The 20,679-nt window shown below is 37.3% G+C and overlaps 3 protein-coding genes across 4 annotated transcripts; 1 reads left to right on the top strand and 2 right to left on the bottom strand.

Moving 5' to 3' along the window:
• The first annotated feature begins 260 nt into the window (after window positions 1-260).
• On the top strand, window positions 261-3,260 carry spef1 (sperm flagellar 1). Its single transcript, XM_055227186.1, has 8 exons — window positions 261-494; window positions 615-726; window positions 1,025-1,169; window positions 1,289-1,334; window positions 2,509-2,543; window positions 2,678-2,709; window positions 2,785-2,887; window positions 3,144-3,260. The coding sequence occupies exons 1-8, from the start codon at window positions 386-388 to the stop codon at window positions 3,258-3,260; spliced, it is 699 nt and encodes a 232-aa protein (XP_055083161.1). The 5' UTR covers window positions 261-385.
• Window positions 3,261-5,448: 2,188 nt separating this feature from the next.
• On the bottom strand, window positions 5,449-9,987 carry erlin1 (ER lipid raft associated 1). The gene is made up of 12 exons (XM_033979939.2): window positions 9,920-9,987; window positions 9,023-9,151; window positions 8,751-8,832; window positions 8,560-8,606; window positions 8,422-8,483; window positions 8,221-8,346; window positions 7,978-8,051; window positions 7,702-7,760; window positions 7,490-7,581; window positions 7,319-7,408; window positions 7,156-7,235; window positions 5,449-7,080 (listed from the first exon to the last, which is right to left on the bottom strand). The coding sequence occupies exons 2-12, from the start codon at window positions 9,133-9,135 to the stop codon at window positions 6,889-6,891; spliced, it is 1,017 nt and encodes a 338-aa protein (XP_033835830.1). The 5' UTR covers window positions 9,136-9,151; window positions 9,920-9,987; the 3' UTR covers window positions 5,449-6,888.
• Window positions 9,988-10,169: 182 nt separating this feature from the next.
• LOC117382726 (inhibitor of nuclear factor kappa-B kinase subunit alpha-like) lies at window positions 10,170-18,473 on the bottom strand. Of its 2 annotated transcripts, none has more exons than XM_033979958.2 (22): window positions 18,187-18,473; window positions 17,969-18,073; window positions 17,765-17,859; window positions 17,578-17,695; window positions 17,430-17,499; window positions 15,512-15,600; window positions 15,358-15,447; window positions 15,136-15,260; window positions 14,946-15,053; window positions 14,738-14,873; window positions 14,420-14,677; window positions 14,255-14,357; window positions 12,557-12,680; window positions 12,073-12,224; window positions 11,934-11,995; window positions 11,610-11,719; window positions 11,487-11,536; window positions 11,085-11,193; window positions 10,854-11,001; window positions 10,726-10,775; window positions 10,555-10,654; window positions 10,170-10,445 (listed from the first exon to the last, which is right to left on the bottom strand). In XM_033979958.2, exons 2-22 carry the CDS (start codon window positions 18,065-18,067, stop codon window positions 10,386-10,388), a joined length of 2,256 nt encoding a protein of 751 aa, XP_033835849.1. In that variant the 5' UTR covers window positions 18,068-18,073; window positions 18,187-18,473; the 3' UTR covers window positions 10,170-10,385. The 2 variants fall into 2 exon arrangements, with proteins under 2 accessions (XP_033835849.1, XP_055083261.1); XM_055227286.1 differs by having other exon boundaries at window positions 10,242-10,445; window positions 10,726-10,769; window positions 18,187-18,441.
• Between the last annotated feature and the right edge of the window lie 2,206 nt (window positions 18,474-20,679).

The following is a 20,679-nucleotide window of genomic DNA, read 5'->3' as shown; positions in this document are numbered from 1 at the left end:
TTTTATTTAAGATGAATGCATATGTAGGAAGGTGTTTTTTTTCTATCTTTGTTGTGTTAGTAGATTCAAGGGACAATGCATTTCCTATGCAGATATTTTATCACATAGTGGGCCTTCACTGTATTTATTGATATTTTTAATTGCTTGTTAAATAAATCTAAATCAAACCTGCGGGATGTTAATTAATTGTTTTATCTTATTATTCATATGTGTTTTTTGATTATTAAAAGGGCCTTTCGGCTTTTCCAAGGGGCGTCGCTAATTGGCCGTCGCTAAGCAACGCCTTAAACAACAGGTAGTTAATCGAGGCTAAACAGTTAGCGTTAGCTAAGAGGGATATATGATTATAATATAACAGCTGTGAAATAAATGTATCTTTAAAATAATGGACCGAGAGCTGAATGAGGAGGAACTGCAGGACTTGTACGCCTGGATAGATAAAATACCACTTTCGCGGCCCAAGAGACACATCACACGGGACTTCAGCGATGGAGGTAAGCAGTGGCGTAGTCAGAGTTTGCTGGAGTATCCTACCAAAGGAAACATCTAATCAAGATCTTCTGAAAACAAGAGGGATGTAAAACAGTGTTTTTTCCCATTTCCCATTTTTGCAGTGATGGCTGCGGAGGTTGTGAAATATTATTTCCCCAAACTTGTTGATTTGCACAACTATGTTCCTGCAAGTGGTACGCCACAGAAGCTCAGCAACTGGGTTCTTCTAAACAGGCAAGACACATGGCCAAAACTATTTAAAAAGTTTTCTTGGCAGAAATTGGGGCAAAGAGGGGGCAGGATGCACGATCTTTGTGTATGAGAACTAATTTAGACACGCCCATTTTGGCACAAAGCCAGGCATAAATCTGAATGCTGGGGTCATTCCATGGGGTCATTGCTAGAAACACATTTGATTTACCCCATAGAGTTATTTCACAGCCATATAAATTATCCTTAGACTGTTGTTTATTTTGTCGCATATGTAGTTTTGTCAATTAAAGATGCTTCTATCTATGTTTTGTGTAAACAGGAAGGTATTTTGCAAGCTGAACTTTCAGGTGACAGATGACACAGTGAACAAGATCGTGCTGAACACCCCAGGAGCCATAGAGCCTATTCTGAGCAACCTCAAGGAGAAAATAGAGCAAAGACCAAAGCAGTCAAACAATACATTGGTCTGTATATTTCAACATTGTACTGTATACTTTCAAGTCTTACATTGTATTTTACTATGATTTTGGAGCTTTATTGTTTTCTATGTCATAAATGAACACTATCCTTTTCTGCTACTCAGGATTTGGAGTATTATAACACCCAGAATCAGGAGAAAGTCTATGAGGGTAATTTTTAGTCTTTATTTATAATTATATAATTTATTTACTCATTTCCCACCTTTTTCATTTAGGCCATTCAAATTGTTTTTATTAATCCTTAAGCACAAAGAAATCTCAATGTCAAGGGTGTAGCACCAAATGCTGGGCCCTGGGTACAAATCATCTTGGGGGGCCTGCAATGCATGTTGTCTAATGAAACTTTGTGAAGGGCCCCTCCCTGAAATGGGCTATGGGTAAACAGTACCCTTTACAATCCCAGTCCGATACAACTGCTCAGCGTAAGCAAAATAATTTGGAGTCAGCATGATATATCCCAAAGAAGGATGTGTATGACATTTAGGCCTATTTTTAGGGTTAGTTTTGGTTAAAGAGCTGACACCGATTCAGCATTTCTAAATATAAGAAATGGCCCTTATTGTTGTGTATCACTCCCTGTGTGTGTAGTGACTATATTTGAGAATGTAAAGCATTGTAAAGTCTGGTAATTCTATAAGTGATTGCACAGATCCAAACAGAGCTACATTTCCTGCCTGGACAGATGAGAAAAGGTCACGACCTTTAGGTGACGTGTCTCTGGGCTGTTTCTAGTACATCATCTGTCCCTGATACCATCCTGTGAAGCTGGACCAGGCCTTTCCTTCCTGTGCCCGGTGTTTCCTCCTCCATCTACACCCAGTCCACTGCACATCCACTCAGACCTCCAGTCATATCAGCTCTTAATGTAAACACAATGACCTTTATCACCAGCATGAACCTACCACTTCAGGACATCATCAGCTCCTAATTTATCACCTCTTTGCTGTCAAAAGAGTCAAGTTTACATATACAATATACTCATAGGTTTTGAGCAATTTTTACATTCACACATTCATACACCAGTGTACACACTGGGGGTAAGGTGGGTTAAGTGTCTTGCTCAAGGGCACAATGACAACATGCATCTGCGGGAGCGAGAGTTGCACCGTCAACCTGTGGGTCAGTGGATCTGACCGCTCAACCAAGGATGAGAGAGCGGGATTCGAACCGCCAACCTTTCGATCAGTGGGCAAACACTATCAACTACAGTCAGCCATATCTTTGTCTATAGTGTATACAAATTTGTATATAGACAAAGACAAGATATCTTGTAACAATACAGCATCTTGTTAATGTGTATTTTGTTCATTGACTAAACTGAGAGGAAAAGATCTGAAAAATGGTGTGGGTGCTCAACTAGTGTAAGGAATGATATAAAACATGACTTGTTTTCATTATGCTTATAACATTATGAGTTAGTGATATGCCCTTGTTTTGTTTTCTCCTCAGAAACATTTCTCAGTGAAGTTAAAGCACAAAGAGAACAGGTGAAGAATAAGGAAGAAAAGGGGAAACAAAAAAAGGGGTAACACTGTCTTGATTTTAATGTTATTTTAATCTTAACATGTTCTTTTATACTAATATGTAATTTATTGTGTAGCAAAGAGCAGCCAAAGATGAATTTGAATGTCCTGGACAGTGATGTGCGACAAATGGTGCAGGAGAAGGACAAGGAGGTGCTGTCTTTGAGGGAGACTGTGGAGGTAGGAGCATAAACACACAAATCCGGGAAGGGCAACATCTGCAGAGAGTGCACTCTGTGTGAGGTAGAGCTCTGGAGTGAGTGTGATGCATGTGTTATGTGTCATACGCTGTATCAGCAATGAGTAATAACTTGTTAAGCGGATGCAACTTTTTTTCCTTTTGTGGTCACATCTGCTGCTGAGAAAAAGGCAGTAAAAAGTATTTTTGTATGGAAATGTAGAAAAATGTTATTGTAAGTAACATTCTTCTTTGTAGATTTTGCAAGTAAAGGTGAGCAAGTTGGAGCATTTGGTTCGACTGAAGGACTTACGGATTGAAGAGCTCACACGCCATTTGGACACATACAAAGCTAAAGGAAGTAACCCCAAGTAAAAAAAGTACTCTTGAGATTCCAATCAGTACTTTAAAAGACTCTGCATGGATGTAGAATGTTGAAATACTGTTGTAAAATGTGCCCAGTGGCAAGGATCTTTCAACATTTCATTACACAAATCTGACAATATTCAAGTTAGATACGCAAGTTATTTTCTGTCTTATGCCAAAGCCTCTTTAAATGTTCATTACACAGAAAGGAGCATCATGTTGTATTTCTGGTTTTAAAATGGCAAATTCTATGCAGTGTTACTGCCTGCTTTGGAACATCACTTCCACATCCTTTTCTAAAATAACAATTATTTCTCGGTGATTCTGTCTTCATATCGTCAGATTGACAGATATTGGCAAGTTGTCAATGACTTCACCTGTCAAGTCTTAAGGAAGTCAGGGTAAATAAAACCACAGTGTATGGGGAAACTCCGTATCTCGTGTTAGATCAGAAGACTTGTCATTGCGGCTCCCTGCTGCTGAATGACTTGAGATAAGGTCTAGCCCTTTAAGGTTGTGTTTGCCTGTTTCATCTTTGAAGTATAACGTATATAACATGAGGCAGGAGTCCTGCTGTGCTTTATCAGGAAGTTAGGTTAATACTGTCCAGCTGCTGCTCCTGGGATTTTATGCTGCTCCTGGAATTTTTTGCGTTGTAACTATCCAGTTGTCACAGTTGGATATAAATAAAGATTTGTTCAAAAACAGTCTGATACATTATCGAAATATAACCTTATTTGGATCATTCACAGCCGCACAATTACGTCAAAGCTAAATATATATTTGAGGATGTGCAGTAATTGTAGTGCAATATTTCTTGGTACTTCATTACAACTTCCTACACTGAAAATTACTGTAATGTTGATTTTCACTTCCATTTTCAACTGAATTATTTAGTCATTTTCAATTGACAAAATAACTTGTAAAGTAAATTATGTAAATCTTTACATAGGTTTAATATTGTGCTGGCTGCCAATATTATCACAATATCTACTGCATACAATGCAGTGAAATTCAACTCAAATCATTCAGAATAAATGTAATGGCGATTTTCATCTCCACGAATAACTCACACACCATATTTTTACATAGTTAAATAAGTTAAATAGGGTGAAGTGTCTACCCAAGGACACAATAACTGCCTGCACTGAACGGACTGGGATCATATTACCATGGAGGGCCTACCACATGAGAAACTCTTACCTTCAAATGCAAATTATACATTACTTGGCAAAGATTTTTAGATTCTATGCAAATCTAGTCTAATAAGTCAGTCTAGACTCACACTGTGTTGATGAAGCATATGACCCAAATATCAAGACAGACAGTGAATTAGAAATAACCAAGTAATAACAGAGTGAGTGATTGGGCCAGGCTCACACACAAGATAAGTATTTGTGAGAAACAGAGTAGCTATTGAAGAAGGTGCTGCCTGCTGCTGATGAATCATCAACAAATTAAGATTTATTGAATCCTTGGTTAGAGTCACTCCCCTATCCCACAGAAGGAAGGAAAAGAGTTGCTTCACTCAGAAAAGACAATACATAAACCTGACCTCACTTCCCAAGAGGAGGGTCATACTCCCCTAACCCACCAAACATGCCTCCTTTGTAAACAAATGTTGATTTATTTTCACTCACATTCAGTGGGATCATATTTCTAACTGATCATGACAGAAGACAAAGAGACTGAGCATAGGGTGGGCAAAAACAAGAAGATGTAATATGGCATTCAAGGGGGCTGTCCATGTCTGCTCACTCTGCAATTAGTCTATATCTGGAATATGCAGTTGACAAGTTGTTTTAGTGTTGACATTGTTTTAGAGATTTGGTAAGCATGCGGTATGAAATATAGGCTATATAACATGCATCTATATATCCATCTCTCATTATTTCTCTAGATATAGACATATCAACTCTAGATATCAGCAGCAGAAAAAAGCTTACCTATGGTTAGAATTAGTCAAATATCAAACTAGAGTGAATGAACGCTCATCTACTTCAATACTGCTCAAGTCTTTGAAGTAATTAATGGCTTAAGTGCCCCCTCTAGTGGGGAATCATAGTATACCAGTGTCTGAACCAAAAATTTCCAGGGTCAGACCATAAACTGTGTAATAGAATTATTTATATTAGACAGTAAATAATAATTCTATTATACAACTTGGAGATGGTACACTCAACACGAAACACATAAATATTACCAAAATAGGTTTTTATTTTACATAAGAACAGTGTCAAAACATTTGGCATATAAATCTTTTTTAAAATAAGAGATTCACATATTGTACAACAATGACAAATAATTGACAAAATAATTAGTAAATTAAATCAATAACGATTTGCATTGAAACCCATCACCAACAATATTGAAATGAGAGTGCAGTCACTGTCTGCCATTCAAGTGTCAAGTAAACTAACTTTAAACACATGTAGTGTCCATGGCCATGACTATTGGAAGCTGAACTACTGCTTTGTTTTGCCACAAAACTAAAGAAATAGACATTAAAACTGTAAGAAAAATGTAAACAAGAGGAAGACACTATTTTAATATCGTATAATATCAATACAACTCATCCTAAACCATGCAGTTTACTGCTCCCTGTTCAAAGATATTTTAAGGACTACTTTGAAGAATATTATTTGTTCTGAGGAAAAGTTCCTCTGACGTGTTTTAGTGTATAGTTAATTCTTGAGAAAAGAAGGTTGAAACGGGATAAGTCAATGAACCAAAAATAGCAGGCATTTTTTTTTTATCTTAAATGATCAAGGCAATTCAAACAGGAGCAAGCATAAAATAAAACACTTTTACCAAAAGAATGATTTTAGCAATGTACCTATGGATTGTATTTGTCATTATAGAGGGGGGCAGTGTACCTTTACGTAGTTTTAATATTGTGCTGGCTGCAAATATAATCACAATATCTACTACATACAGTCAGAGAAATTGAACTCAAATCATACACAATAAAAGTAGGGTTAGATAGATGAATACGGCATTTGATTTGTGTTTTTTGAGGGGGTTAAAAATCAACTTTAAACAAAATGAGAGAAACTACTGAACGTTCATACAACATGTCAAATGTCCTGAGTAAATCCACCGAAGGCATTCACCAAAAGCACTTTCTAATACAAAAAAACCCCAAACAAACAAAACTAATGATTTAGAGTCAGAAGATGGCACAGAAGCAGCCTTCCCTCATCCTTTATACAAACACATACCAATGTATCATAATTAGGGTCACCTTTGGGTTCCAGTTCCAAACATTTGCAAAATCACCCGACACATCCTTTCATATTTATCAGAAAACGCTATCTTAAAATTGTTTTGAAAGCACACGCAGATTACAACAACCTAGCCACCCTTCCAGGCATAAGCAATTATTATTCTGCTGATTTGACTAAAGCACTCTTAATCTCATTTCTGTTTTACTTCCAGAAAGGTTAAGACAGTAAGCCACATCCTTTTTTGTATATTACTTGCAAATCTGGCGTTCACTTGATTTTACACCATTTACCTTAAGACTAAAGCATCCTTATCTCCAATCAAACCGCAAAGCGGTCAAATCCACTCATCTCCATTTCAGACCGACCAAGTGCATCACGGGCAAAAGAGTCATGCAGAGGCAGCTGTGGGTTCAATTACCATCCAGTTTTTGTTTAAGTAAGTCTGATTCAACACCAGGCTGGTCAGAGGGGCGGGATGACTTTTGGGGACTACTGTTTCCCTCCACAAACATGTTGGGGATGTCCTGACCAAAGTAGATCTTACTGTTGGCAGCAATGGCCTGGAACTTCATCAACTCCAAGTACTCTGGGGTTAGCTTCAACTGCAATGATATAACAGAAAAATTTTGTAACTTATTGTTTCTGTGTATGGGCACACGTGTGTGAGAGACATTTACCCTGTTCGCTTCAGCAAACTTAGCAGCAGTGTAATATTCTGCATCAGCTTTGGCCCTTTCTCTGGCCAGGAAGGCAGAATCTGTTGTAGACATATGGCGTATTTATACAAAATCACAACTATACACAAAAATATAACTACAACAAAGTAAAAAAAAAAAAAACCTTCAATTTCAGAGATCCTCTTCTCAGTTTCTTTCTCCATGATCTTCTGTTGAAAATGGATCTCTGCGACTTGAGCCATCTTCTGTGCCTCTGTTTGAAGATGAGGGATCATTAGCAACTGGAAGTGTTATGGGACTCAGCTTTGTTCAGCAATCCACCATGTTGAATTACCAATTATGGCCTTTTTTCTTTCAGTCTCTGCTTCCTTCTCCACTACTTTCTGTGTCTGTGCAGTGATTAACAATCGGGTCTTCTCAGCTTCCCTGAGATGCACATAAATAAACTGTTATTTTTAATTCTTGTGTGGTCCAACTGGAACTGAGTGGGTGGGTCACAAACAGGAAGAATGAAGGGTTCGGGTTAGTTCAGATTTGTAAACTCACATGAGTTCAAAGTTCCGGCGAATGGCCTCAGGGATTTTAGGTTTAGTAACACGAACAGCCTAAAATGAGATTTAAATAGAAATAGGAGAAACGAAGATCATATAAAAAAATATGGCATGTTGGGTTTTTAAGGCTCCTTTACAGCTTGAATTAAAATATTAGTGTATTTTCCACCACATTATAATGCATTACTTGCTGCTGGTGTTCGCTAGAGTAAACATATATACAGTTCTGGCAGTGGACATGGATGGGCATTAGTGTATGAGTGAATGATACCTGTATTGTGAGTCCAGGGGCCATTGCATTTAGGTCTTTCTGCAAAGCAGTCTTCAGGTTTTCATCAATAATGTCTAGAAAGCAAACATAGGATGACAAAACAATGACTTTGTTCCAGAAATATTTTCAAGTGAACACTCTTGATATAGTCAATCAGTTTAAATGCAACAATGCAATCCTTACATTAATTCTACATGACTTATTCCTTGTACTACTGACACGTTTTTATCCAAACACACTCACCAAACAACTCAATGTAGACTTCCTGTAGTGTGTGTACACTACAGAACTGATTAAGTTCATGGTGGATTTTATTGAAAATCAGCGTCTTGTCATAATCTGCAGTGTAATTTCTCACAATGTCCACCACTACAGAAACAAGGAGTTAAAATGTAATTTCCACAAATGACTCAAGTGAACCTTGGCACAAAAAACCTGTTCTACCTGCAGAGGGGACCAGCATGTTCACCACCTCTATCCGGTCAAAATAAATCATCACACCACCACTAGAAATGTCAAAGAAAAGCTTAATCAGGTTATGGTAATTGTTTACAAATAAGATAACCATAAAGATTTTGTTACCTTGTTCCACAAGGCACATTCTTGATCTCATCTGTCTGGAGTGTAGTCTGGCAAAAGAAAAATGCATTGCACAATCAAGATAACTTGAATGAATAGCTAAGTGACAGAGCAAGAATTAGTAGCAAATAACACTGAAAGCAGAAAACAACAATATGGCAAGTGCTGTTTTACAAAAAGGAGTGTGGACTTACCTGGACAGATCTGTATGTGGTAATGAAAGGTAACATTATGTGATATCCTGGACCATTAGGGCCTGTCAGTAATGCCCCACCTCTGAAACAAACAACAGGGATTAACCCATGTTATGTCAAGTTTAAGAAGAATTTAAATCTGGGACACTAAATAAGTGCTCAGTAACTAAAGGGTGTGAGGTGCAGTTTGTTGCTGGAGTCCATTTATAAATGTGCAAACATTAATTACTGTTTAAATATGTTGCCATCTTTATCTGATTGTTATAATGTACCTGTAATACACAGCAAGGTGCCCTTCTTCTATTTTGTGAATGGAGGAGTGCAAAAAGATGCCCAAAATTCCTGCTATCGCTGCAAACACTGCCCCGACTTGCGGCATGGTCATCCTCCCTTTCTCCAAACTGTAAGAAAAAGATTCTCAACAACAACCACGCGCTTTGTTGCACAAATACAGTTACAGGCAGTCGTGGTTTATAACTATAGGGCTCTAATCAAATGCTTTTGACAGTATTCACTGCCACACGCACTGTAAACATGCTTACAGTAACAGCTGTGACAAATACTTTTTTCCCCATTTCAGGGTGGAGAAAAGGTATAAATATTTTTAGTGAGCTGCAAGACCATAAGACAAAGTTGATCAGCATGTGTCACTGGCTGGGACTGTACTTGACCAGTGTTGCGGTTGTTCATTATTATAAACATAAAACACGCATATTCACATGGAGTTTAACCAGAGGCACAAAATGTTTGCTAACAAACCGACAAAATATGCAAATATTGTGTTTTTTTTGTTTTTTTTACCTATGTGTTATGTACAAAGGTTACTTGGTAGTAGCCAAGCTAACGTCCTCAACAAGTGGCCACAGTGGTATAGTGGACACAGACCGCTGTGTTTACAGTGTAATTTATGTAATGTAATTTCGGAAAATGTAGTTATTACAGTAGAACATGCACATGTATTAGACTGCGCTTACATAGCTAGCTCAGGTTAGCAGCTAACAGCTCTCGTTATCATCGGGTGGATTCGGAAGTCAGTCATTCTGTCCTATTTTTAGCTTCTGTCCACATTCCTTCAGTCTACTAGGCTCATGAGTTACTTACAAACTATGTAGAGCCACGATCAATACGAAACAGCAACATAAAAACACTCGTTTATGCTCAGAAATTACCTTTATACCAATCTGCCTCCTCCACTGCTTCACCATTCAAAGTCCCCGGCCCCGCCTCCCGCAGGTCTGCTCGCGCTTTCGCTGGATCCACCGTGTGCAGTTCACGGCCCGTAGGACACTTCAGCACTAACTGCACTGGGAATCATTAGCTAAATGCCTTATATTGCATCTAGTGGTTTATTTAAATAATTGTCATAATGATTGTGTTAACTATTGATTATTTTAATATCAAGTCACTCAAAACAAGTTAATTCACAGCAAAATGTTTAATATAAACAGACATTATATACATTAATAAATACATATTAAGTTAATATTTTAAATACAATGTTGAACAGCAATGGCTTAAAATATTGGCAACTATATTGGTAGTAATAATGGTAGTAAACGGTTATTTAGGCCTATGTGTGTGGATAAACATAAATAATAGTAAAAATAAGCTGTTCTGGTCTCATTTGCTCTTATTCTATATATTCTGCGGCTGGGTCTTCATAGTATCATACTGAGTCCAGCTCCAGTCTTGATCCTAAAAAGTAAAATCTGATAATTATTTATGATTTATTTAAGCTATACTCAACATTTTTGTGTAAATTTATTAACTAACAAAGCAGACTGTAAACACTCAATAAGCTTACCATAACACTTGCCTCTGTCTCCTGAGTTGCATCTTGTAGAAGAGAAGTCAGTTGGCTCAGATAGTGCTGATTTTCATCTAACAACTGCCCAACAGTTGCACTAAAAGAAATAAAAATATGGATAAGGTACAAAAACTCATTGATGATTATAAATTATAGTAGTCTACAGACTTATTTGAGGGACTGTCTTGAAGTGATTGAGGTGGGGAACCAGTCTGCGCCTTTGAACAATAATAAATTATTTAATTCTTAGAACACACATTAATGGAACAGTTCTTTTCTTGTTATTTTTATCTTACACAGGCAATCTTGAGCAAGTACCAGAACTCCCTTTGTCTCTTCATCTGCATCTGCATTACAGCTGTATCAGCTGCTGCAATATTTTCCAGTGCTCTTTCCAACTTTGGGAATAAGTCCATGATGCGTTTCTTGAAAACCAAGATTGTGCTACACAAGTGTATAGAGATACAAATGCATTTTACATCTCTTAAGCTTATCTGTATAATTCCCTGTATTAAGGAAGTTCCCACCTCAGGTGAGTATATAGGTCTTTAAGCACTCGGTCTTGGTTTTGAACAGTCTGAAGAATGGTGCGCACCATTTCAGAGCTGTCACTGTAACCATGCGGAGGGTCCGGACCTAAAAAAAAATATGTTTATGGAATGATCTCCAGAAAGATTTCATGCTGATAATGATAATAATAACAATAACAACAATAATAGTAATGAATTATTCACTGAATACTTGAACAGAATTTTATGCAACATATTTCACCTGCAGTTGTTTCACATATTGTCATCTTCAATTAGCCCCTTATTTTATTCAGCTGTGAATCTACCTCAGTTTGTAAATGTGTTGAAATATGTGAGGTATTGTAACTTCTTTTTTTATACTATTAATTTAAGCAACCCCATCATATACAAAATACTCACTTTTGCATTTAGCTTTCAGTTGTTTGTAGAGGTCAATTGCCTTTTCCTCACTGAAAGAGACAGGGTTTTTAGAATCCATCATTTGGTCATTTTGAGTAGCACTAACACTAAACAGATACACACAGCTGCTTCATCACATCCACTTGTCTCCTGGCAAATGGGCTTCTCGGTATTTCCACAATCTCCAAATGTAAGCCTAGTATCTCTTCATCAAGGTAGCCCACATCTGCATCCTAAAGTAGAAAACACAATTAGTAAGACAGGAATGTATTCGCTCTCATCTGCGGACTCCCATTAGGGGTTGTAGGTGACAGCTATGGGTCTTATATCGGTGGATCATAGAGAGATCAATTAGGATAAACAGAAACATACAGAGACAACCATGCCATGATTTTATGATTATTATTATGAGAATTATTATTATTGTTACAAATTACAATAACAGACCTTTGTGAAGTTGTCAGCCTTTTCTTCACTTTCTTGCCAGTTCTTCAACATTTTCTCAGAAGCTTTAAAATTATTTTATTATTATGTAAATGACAATTACTCTACAGTCTAATAATATGTAAAACATTAAAATACTGACATATCCCATTTTGTTGTTGTCTTGTGTACAGCTCTAGGTCCTGTTGTATGCTGTTCTTAAAGAAAGCCAGTTTTGCTCTGAGCTGCTGAGACTTCGAGAAGAGCAGGTTCTTATATAGGGTAAGATTTGTGTTATAACGAAGTAGACTCATCCTAAACACAAAACAAGTTTAAATACTTATTACATAAAAGATGATTAAAGACTAGGCCTGTCACAATAACACATTTTGAAGTGCAATATATTGCTGAAGTAAATATAGATGATAAATGATATTATTGAAACTCATTTATGCCACTGAAGTACAAACTCAAGAGCAGATAGTTTGTATCTGTTATGAGTCAGAGGTTATTCATTCAACCTTCTACAGCTCAAATTGCCTCAAAAATTATAGTTCCATCTGTCATGATATAGTCATTATTACAAGTCGATATAGTAATTATTGTGACAGGCCCCTTAAAGACAGTAGAGATAAAAAAGTACTCACATGGCTGCTCTCTGTCCCTGATACAGGCGCAGGTAGTCCTCTTTGAGGCCACATATATAGCTGACAGCTTCTCCCCAAACTTTTCTCAGTGCTGCCAGTGGAAGCTGTGTCTTAGTCTCCCTCACTGTGCATAAAACAAACAATTTGAGGGAGTGATCGTCCCTAATAAAACACCAAAATAGTAGTTTTCTCAGTATGGAAATTTGGTGGGGGGTATACACACACGGACAAAATTGTTGGAACCCGTCAGTTAATGAAAGAAAAACTCACAATGGTCACAGAAATAACTTGAATCTGACAAAAGTAATAATAAATAAAAATTCTATGAAATTTAACCAATGAAAGTCAGACATTGTTTTTCAACCATGCTTCAACAGAATTATTTAAAAAAATAAACTCATGAAACAGGCCTGGACAAAAATGATGGTACCCCTAGAAAGGACTGAAAATAATGTGACTAAAGGGACATGTTAGTGGTGTGTCCACTAATTAGCATCACAGATGTCTACAATCTTGTAATCAGTCAGTGGGCCTGTATATAGGGCTACAGACAGGTAGTCACTGTGCTGTGTGGTGACATGGTGTGCACCGCACTCATGCACCGCACTCATGCACCGCACTCATGCACCGCACTCATGCACCGCACTCATGCACCGCACTCATGCACCGCACTCATGCACCGCACTCATGCACCGCACTCATGCACCGCACTCATGCACCGCACTCATGCACCAGAGGAAGCAAAGGAAAGAGTCTCGTGTTTGAGCCACAGTGGACTTAATGGGAGACGACCAAGGAGGACACTATTGTTGAAAACAAATAAAAAAAGCCAGATTGGAATTTGCCAAACTACATGTTGACAAGTCATAAAGCTTCTGGGACGAATGTCCTATGGACATATGAGACAAAAATAGAACATTTGCCAAGACACATCAGCTCTATGTTCACAGACGGAAAAAGCATATCAAGAAAAAAACACTGTCCCTACTGTGAAACATGGAGGAGCTGGGGCTGCTTTGCTGCATCTGGCACAGGGTGTCTTGAATCTGTGCAGGGTACAATGAAATCTTAAGACTATCAAGGGATTCTAGAGAGAAATGTGCTGGCCAGTGTCAGAAAGCTTGGTCTCAATCGTAGTTCATGGGTCTTGCATACCCAAGGATGAGGAAAGAGGAAAACATTGGACTATTCTAAAGTGGCCTTCTATGAGCCCTGACCTAAATCCTATTGAACATCTTTGGAAGGAGCTGAAACATGCCGTCTGGAAAAGGCACCCTTCAAACCTGAGACAACTGGAGTTTGCTCATGAGGAGTGGGCCAAAACACTGGCTGAGGGGTGCAGGAGTCTCATTGACAGTTACAGGAATCGTTTGATTGCAGTGACTGCCTCAAAAGGTTGTTCAACAAAGTTAAGAGTACAACCATTTTTGTCCAGGCCTGTTTCATGAGTTTATTTTTTAAATAATTCTGTTGAAGCATGATCGATAAGCAATGTCTGACTACTTCTGTCAGATTCAAGTTATTTCTGTGATCATTGTGAGTTTTTCTTTCATTAACTGAAGGGTACCAATAATTTTGTGTGCGTGTGTGTGTGGGGGTGTGTGTGTGTGCGTGTGTATATATATATATATATATATATATATATATATATATATATGGGTAGAGTCTGTGTAAATAACTCTATGTCTATGAGCTTACCTATAAAGTTAACACTATCCGGCAGAGTTCTAGCAGTTAGAGGTCCAGAATACTTGGTCAGGCTCTTGTCAAAGAGAAAGACTATACACTTGTCCCAGCCATGCTAAAAATAAGAAAATATAATATATTTGATTTTTTCAAATTCATGCAGGCTTAGTGACATACCAAATCCTCTGGCAGACACTCGGCCGGTGGTCTGCGGGGATCCAGTGATATCCCTGTTTCCAGCAGAAGCTCTTGGTTTAGAGGAGAGATGCAAGCCTGAGGGTGAACCTCCAGTCGAAGCTCCTGGTTCTGAGCAGGGACCTGAGCGTGAGCCTGAGTCTGAGCCTCCAGTCGAAGCTCCAGTGAATTGAGGCTTTCCTCGGGACTCAGCACTAAAGAGTGCAGCTGGGCTGATGTCATGTCCAACACATGAATGATCTGACAAACATGCATTATCAGTTATCCTGCTTCAATCACCAATTATTAAATATGACATACTTTCATATCAAGGATGTTCTGCAGGATGTCGAAACAGAGCGGCTTGTCAGTATTTTCATCTCTTTCTCCACCACGCACTGCAGGATCCCACAACAGTAACAATTGCAGAAGAGATTCAACTGGCTCCAACAAAGGCCTATGAACAGGCACATAGTAGGCAGTGGTTAGAACTATAGACCAACACAAAAACTGTAGCACTTCTCTTTACCTGCTGAGATTGTTTGGGTAAGGAAGATGTGCTGAGAATCTGACTTCTCCATTCATGTCTTCTACTGCTGTAATATCTTTAGGACCCTTATTTTTCACCTTACTTATCCTTAAAACAAGGAAAATGTATCAGGTAGAACTGATGATGGGACACATAGTAAAATGGCAAACCAAAAGATTGGGGTCTTTACCATTGCACTGGCTGCATGTGATGTAAAAAGGGACGGAAACCGCAAATGCATTCAAAAATTACTGTCCCAAAGCTCCAGTAGTCCACTGTTACAGTGTAGGGTTTGCTTTCAAAAAGCTCAGGAGCCTAATGGTAAAATTACAAAAGTTTTGAAATATAACTACAATGTTTCAAAAGTAGATCTTTGTACTCTACATATACTGAATGAAGAAAAATAGCTGACCAGATACTGCAGAGTTCCCACAAACGATGTGCAAAGACTACCCTGATCAAGGTCTTTTGCATAGCCAAGATCAATGATTTTGTGGATAAACTGAAAATATAGTAAAAATTAGCATACAATACTGTGCATGTGATAAACTAATCAGGTGTAGCACCTTTCCATTGATATCTTGTAGAACTATGTTCTCAGGCTTCAGGTCTCTGTGAATGATTTTGTTTTCATGAAGATACTGAATACCAGCACCTGCATTTACAAAACGATTATCTATTACCATAGTTAAACATTCTGAAGGTCTATGGTTAAGTATCAGAAAGGCTCAGTGTACTTAAGGGTATATGGTAATTCTCATCAGTAATGACAATTAAATATCAAATAACGGGTTATTATTTCTTTGTTTTGAAATACGAAAATAATTAATAATAATAATTAAATACAATGCGTTTTTTTCTATTATTTGTAATCAAATAAAAAAAGAACATGTAAAATCTATTTTATTTTCATTATCTATGCTATAATCAATATATATATAAAGACAAGTGAAGACTGACCAAAAAAAGGATTGTTTTAAATTTTATGAAGCCAGATGTGGTTCCAAAACATCCCAAAATGTATGAACTCCACCAATACGAGGCAAGTGTACAGTTGATATTGTTTATTTATAATTATAATTATAAACATATATCACAAAACTTTAATACTAATAAAACTGCATCTATTCAACACATTTTTTAATTAGCATCTGTTAATAATATACCAATACAAATGAAAGCTGTGCTTTAGGCACTCCACTCATCCCAGGTTGATAACATGGACCCGGGGGCTTCTCTTTACCTCCTCGCTTGAATGGGGGTGTCTACACCTCAGTTACTAAGAGCATCCATCCAGATCCCAGCATTGATACTCTTGGAGGCGCACTTCCTCTCCAAACCCAGTAAACGGCATCCAGATCCTGGCGTGTATAGACGCACACATTCAGCCTCAGATTTTGGGTATTCAGTGCGGCTTAAAACAACAACCACGCATCCAGCTACAACTGTGCTGATATAGGCTATGTGGAAGCTAGTAGCATCTGAGCGCACACCAGGATCTGGATGCCTTTTATCAGGTTTAGAGAGGACATGTGCCCCCAAGAGTATTAACACCAGGATGTAGATGGATGCTCTTTGTGACTTACAATTTTGGGGTGTGGTATAACTGTGAGACATAGTTCATTGGACAGGTTTTTATAATTCTCAATTTTTTACTTTATTTGGTGGGAAAATACTTGTTGTAAATTTAATTATAGTTTTACACTGATCAAGAAGCAATTTGTCAAGAAAAGTTGAAAAATCTGATGAAAATTACAGGAAGTATAGAGTTCTACCTTGATGACATCTCACTACAGAGAATTCTGTCCAAAACCTCGGGACAAGTTACACAAGAAACACATTTTTTTGTAAACTTAAATGACTATTTCAACAAGATGAATAAGAGTTTTCTTATTTTTTATATGTCAAATAATAATTTGTGTGTACATTAGAGGGGTGGTGACCCAGTGTAAAATGGTTGCTAGATAACAGTTATGGAAACCCCTAACGTAATTATTTCAAGCCAGGAAGTAAAATTTTAAACCTAAAAATGTACCAAATTGGGCAATTTTTACATTGTTTTTTTTTGTAAAATCTTAAATATAATGAACTGTTTTAGTAAAATGAGTAGCTCAACCTACCATAAGAAATATAAGGCAAAGCTTTTCTTTGTTTTGTTGCTTCACACTGCGTGAATTTGGCATTTTTTATGTCCACATGCAGTTTCACAAAATTTGTCCAGTCCTTTTTTGGTGTCGGTTTTCAATTGCTTTTGTGTATTTTGATTACCAAGTAGCTAATGAAAACAAAATATATTTTACATTTCCTTTTAAAAATGTGATTATGATCAGTAGATGTATGTAAAAAAAATGTATTTTATAATTGGTTTTAGTATATTTAGTATTAGTACAATTAACAACCCGTTATTTGATAATCGACTATCGTTTCTGATTAGAAATTCCAAATACCCATAAGTAAACTGAAAGGAAAGCTAAATGACATTACCAATGTCTTTCAGAAGGGAAAGAATTTCACTTTCTTTTAATCCACAACAATTTTCTGGTTTATTCAGTACCTAAATGAAAGATGCATTTAACACTGTCATGATGCACTGCATAGTATAGAAATGCCGGCAAGTGAAGTGTGGCCTGACCTTACGCAGGTCACCTCTGGAGCAGTACTCCATGGACAGAAGGGGAAGATCATTTATAGAGATTGAGAGCAACTCTTCAGGAACTTCTCGTGCTTCCACAACATTAACATGACTTAATCTGTAATTAGAAATAACAAAGACGTGTATTTAACACGTCACCATGTTGAACAAACAGAAATTTTCCAACCTTTTCATAATTTGAATCTCTCTACTCCAACGGCCCTTGTTCTTGGCGTTCAAGTCTAAGCGACAAATCTTCACAGCTATTTTTTCTCCACTATCCTTTTCAAAGACAAAAATGACAAAATGTTAAAAATAAATACAACCATACACGTATTTAAAGTGAGATTAATAGTAATGTTTCAATTGCCTTAATAATGACATAACTCACAAGGTGCTGATAGAGGTAGACATGTCCAAATCCACCCATACCAAGCCTTTCCTTCATCTCCCAGGTCTGCGGACTCTGCCTTGGTGCTGCTCGGTCCATATTGCGCTGGAATATAACACAAAGCACTAACAAGAGTCAAATAACCTCACCAGAAGTTTGAGCATTACTTATGTTACATGCAATAAAATACTTTGTGAATACGGACTCTTGGTACTCACCTAATCACCTGATCCACTTTATGATTATTTGCAAAGTTCAGCTCCAGAATGTTGTTGTCACATTGCTGCTTCGAAGTTAGCTCCCTCCCAGTTAAGCTTCGTTGCTAACTTTAACTAGTGACATTTCTTACTTTAAACATGCGTATATAAACCTTCAAACCATTACATTTTTAGTGTTAGTGCGATTTAGTGTTAAAAACTACTTAGATTTTAAAGTCTTGAGAAAGTGGAGATCAACATGGAACACAAGCGAAAGTAAAAACTCAGAAACTGAACTTTTAGTTTGCGCATGCGTAGAATGATCACTTTTGTACGACACAAGATGGCGCCAGAAACCAGCAGCACATGCATGGCAGTTGGATTACAACGGATGAAGCGATTTTCATTAACTGACAGGTATTGGCCTACATATTGTTATATTTTAAGCCTATTGTGCTGGGAAAATATCATATAGCTATTGATTGGCAAAGAAACACACATCAGCACTGAATCTTTATCTAAATATCGTTATTATTTCTTTGAAATTAGCTATTTGGCTCTACTTCACAACTCCCCAATTTCAACTGTCATATAGGCTCCCCATATTCATTTGAAAGTAATGCACTTTCCAAACTTTTTTTTCACCAAATACAACCTAAGAAAGTATTTGGCCATCAGATCTAAACCAATTCTAAAACAGGACCAATCAAAGTCCAAATAGGGTTATCTAGGTCTAAAGTAGGACTCCACTATTGTTACTAGTTCTGTACAAAAACTAATCCAAAAGTGGGCTAAAATATAGATTAAATTGACTTGATTCAGCAAATATTTTAACTGCAGAATAATTAGTATATCATCTACAGGAGCTTATGGACATACAAACTTTAGAAACTGTCATAGACTGTTGTGCTTTGATTGTTTTAATGTAGGCTTACTTTTAGTGATGTTAATTATGTTTGATTTTGCCAGGACATCAGATGAGGAAGTCCTTCTATGGTGACTCATACCGGATATGGCCTCTTCCTTAAGAATGGGAAGTGAGTAACTTTGGTCAGGTCTGTTTATGTTTTCCTAATGACCGTTGAACAATGGTGCTCACATGCGATGAGGAGAGTCAAGGAAATAGAAAGGTGTGTTTTACTCTACAATGACACTCCATGCATTCATAAACTCTTGGCAATTAAGTAGTAAACCATATTTATCATACAACCAATTAGTCAATCAAATCTGGATCTCTTCTTCTAATAGCCTTATGGAATAGTATCATACATACACATTTGAACTGTATTACTTCAAATTCGATTTAAAGATCGAGTTTGTTTTAGCTAATTGTTTAATATTTTGGATCTTTGTGTCATACTATTTCATCCAGAAACACATTTTATAGCATCACTTGACAATTGGGTGACTGTGATTTGTGTATTTTGTGGTATGCAGTGTGAACAATATACAAATTACTTACAAAATATTCTTTTTCCCATATAACAGTTTCATTTCTTGTAAACACAGAAAACTCAGACATAACGTTACATTTTGGCCAAGGTCACATTTCGCACTTCTTCACAATAGCTTCTTTCATACAGGGTCCGTGGTGTAATCTCAGTTTGTTAGACTGCATAAGACATAAGTTAGACTTTGCGTTTGATTCTGCTTTGAACTTTGCTGTATGCTGCCTTTAACCCGACACTACAATAAAGATCTCAGTACGATTTCCGAGCCTCTGTACCTGTTCTTCATACAACAGAACAGAAACTGACAGCAGCTACAAGTTGCACTGTAACCAACCACAAATTTTGTTTTTGGAGAAATAAAGTTTACCTATACCTTAGCAAATGTAACATTTTCACATAGCCTACAAGGTTCTATTTCATATAGGGGCGATAAATCAAAGTCTTTATTTGGAGTCGGTCACTCAGTATGTTTAGTCAGTCAGGAAATTTAACAAAGTGTGATTAAGCCTCAGTGAGTCATTGACAGCCATTGTCATAATAAAATATAGTACAGTAAAGTGCCACGGACTGTTGGCTCTATATTTCATCTGGGGTGAGTAACAGCATCCTGAAGTACCTGAAAAAACAGAAACATCCCTCAAGCAGAATCCTTGTTGAAGTGGAGAATTAACATCAGAAAGTAGTAATGTTCTGACTTTATTTCATTAGTATAAAATTTACATGAAACGTAGCCAGTTTTCCCCGACTAGTAAGTCTTCTTGCAGTAGCAATGGTGGTAAACTGGTTGCTTATAATAGCTTGATGCTAGCTCCTACCAGTAGGCTACAGATATTGTCATTATGTCCTTCGGCAAGATACTTCACCCACCTTGGCTATGTATTATGTGGTTTAAGAGTGGTTAGTGGTCAGACAGGCCAACTTCACTGGGTCCATGCAGTTTTGCTGTATGCAATATAATGACATAAATCACTTTACTTACTTAAAATAAACACCTCAAGAAGTGTCCAGATGGGCTGGGGGAACAGAGCAGTGGGCTGAACCACAGGTATTTGGTTGTTGCCAA

Source organism: Periophthalmus magnuspinnatus, chromosome 15 (assembly GCF_009829125.3).
Source record: "Periophthalmus magnuspinnatus isolate fPerMag1 chromosome 15, fPerMag1.2.pri, whole genome shotgun sequence".
NCBI lineage: Eukaryota > Metazoa > Chordata > Actinopteri > Gobiiformes > Gobiidae > Periophthalmus > Periophthalmus magnuspinnatus.
This window is presented reverse-complemented; position numbering and strand designations above follow the sequence as displayed.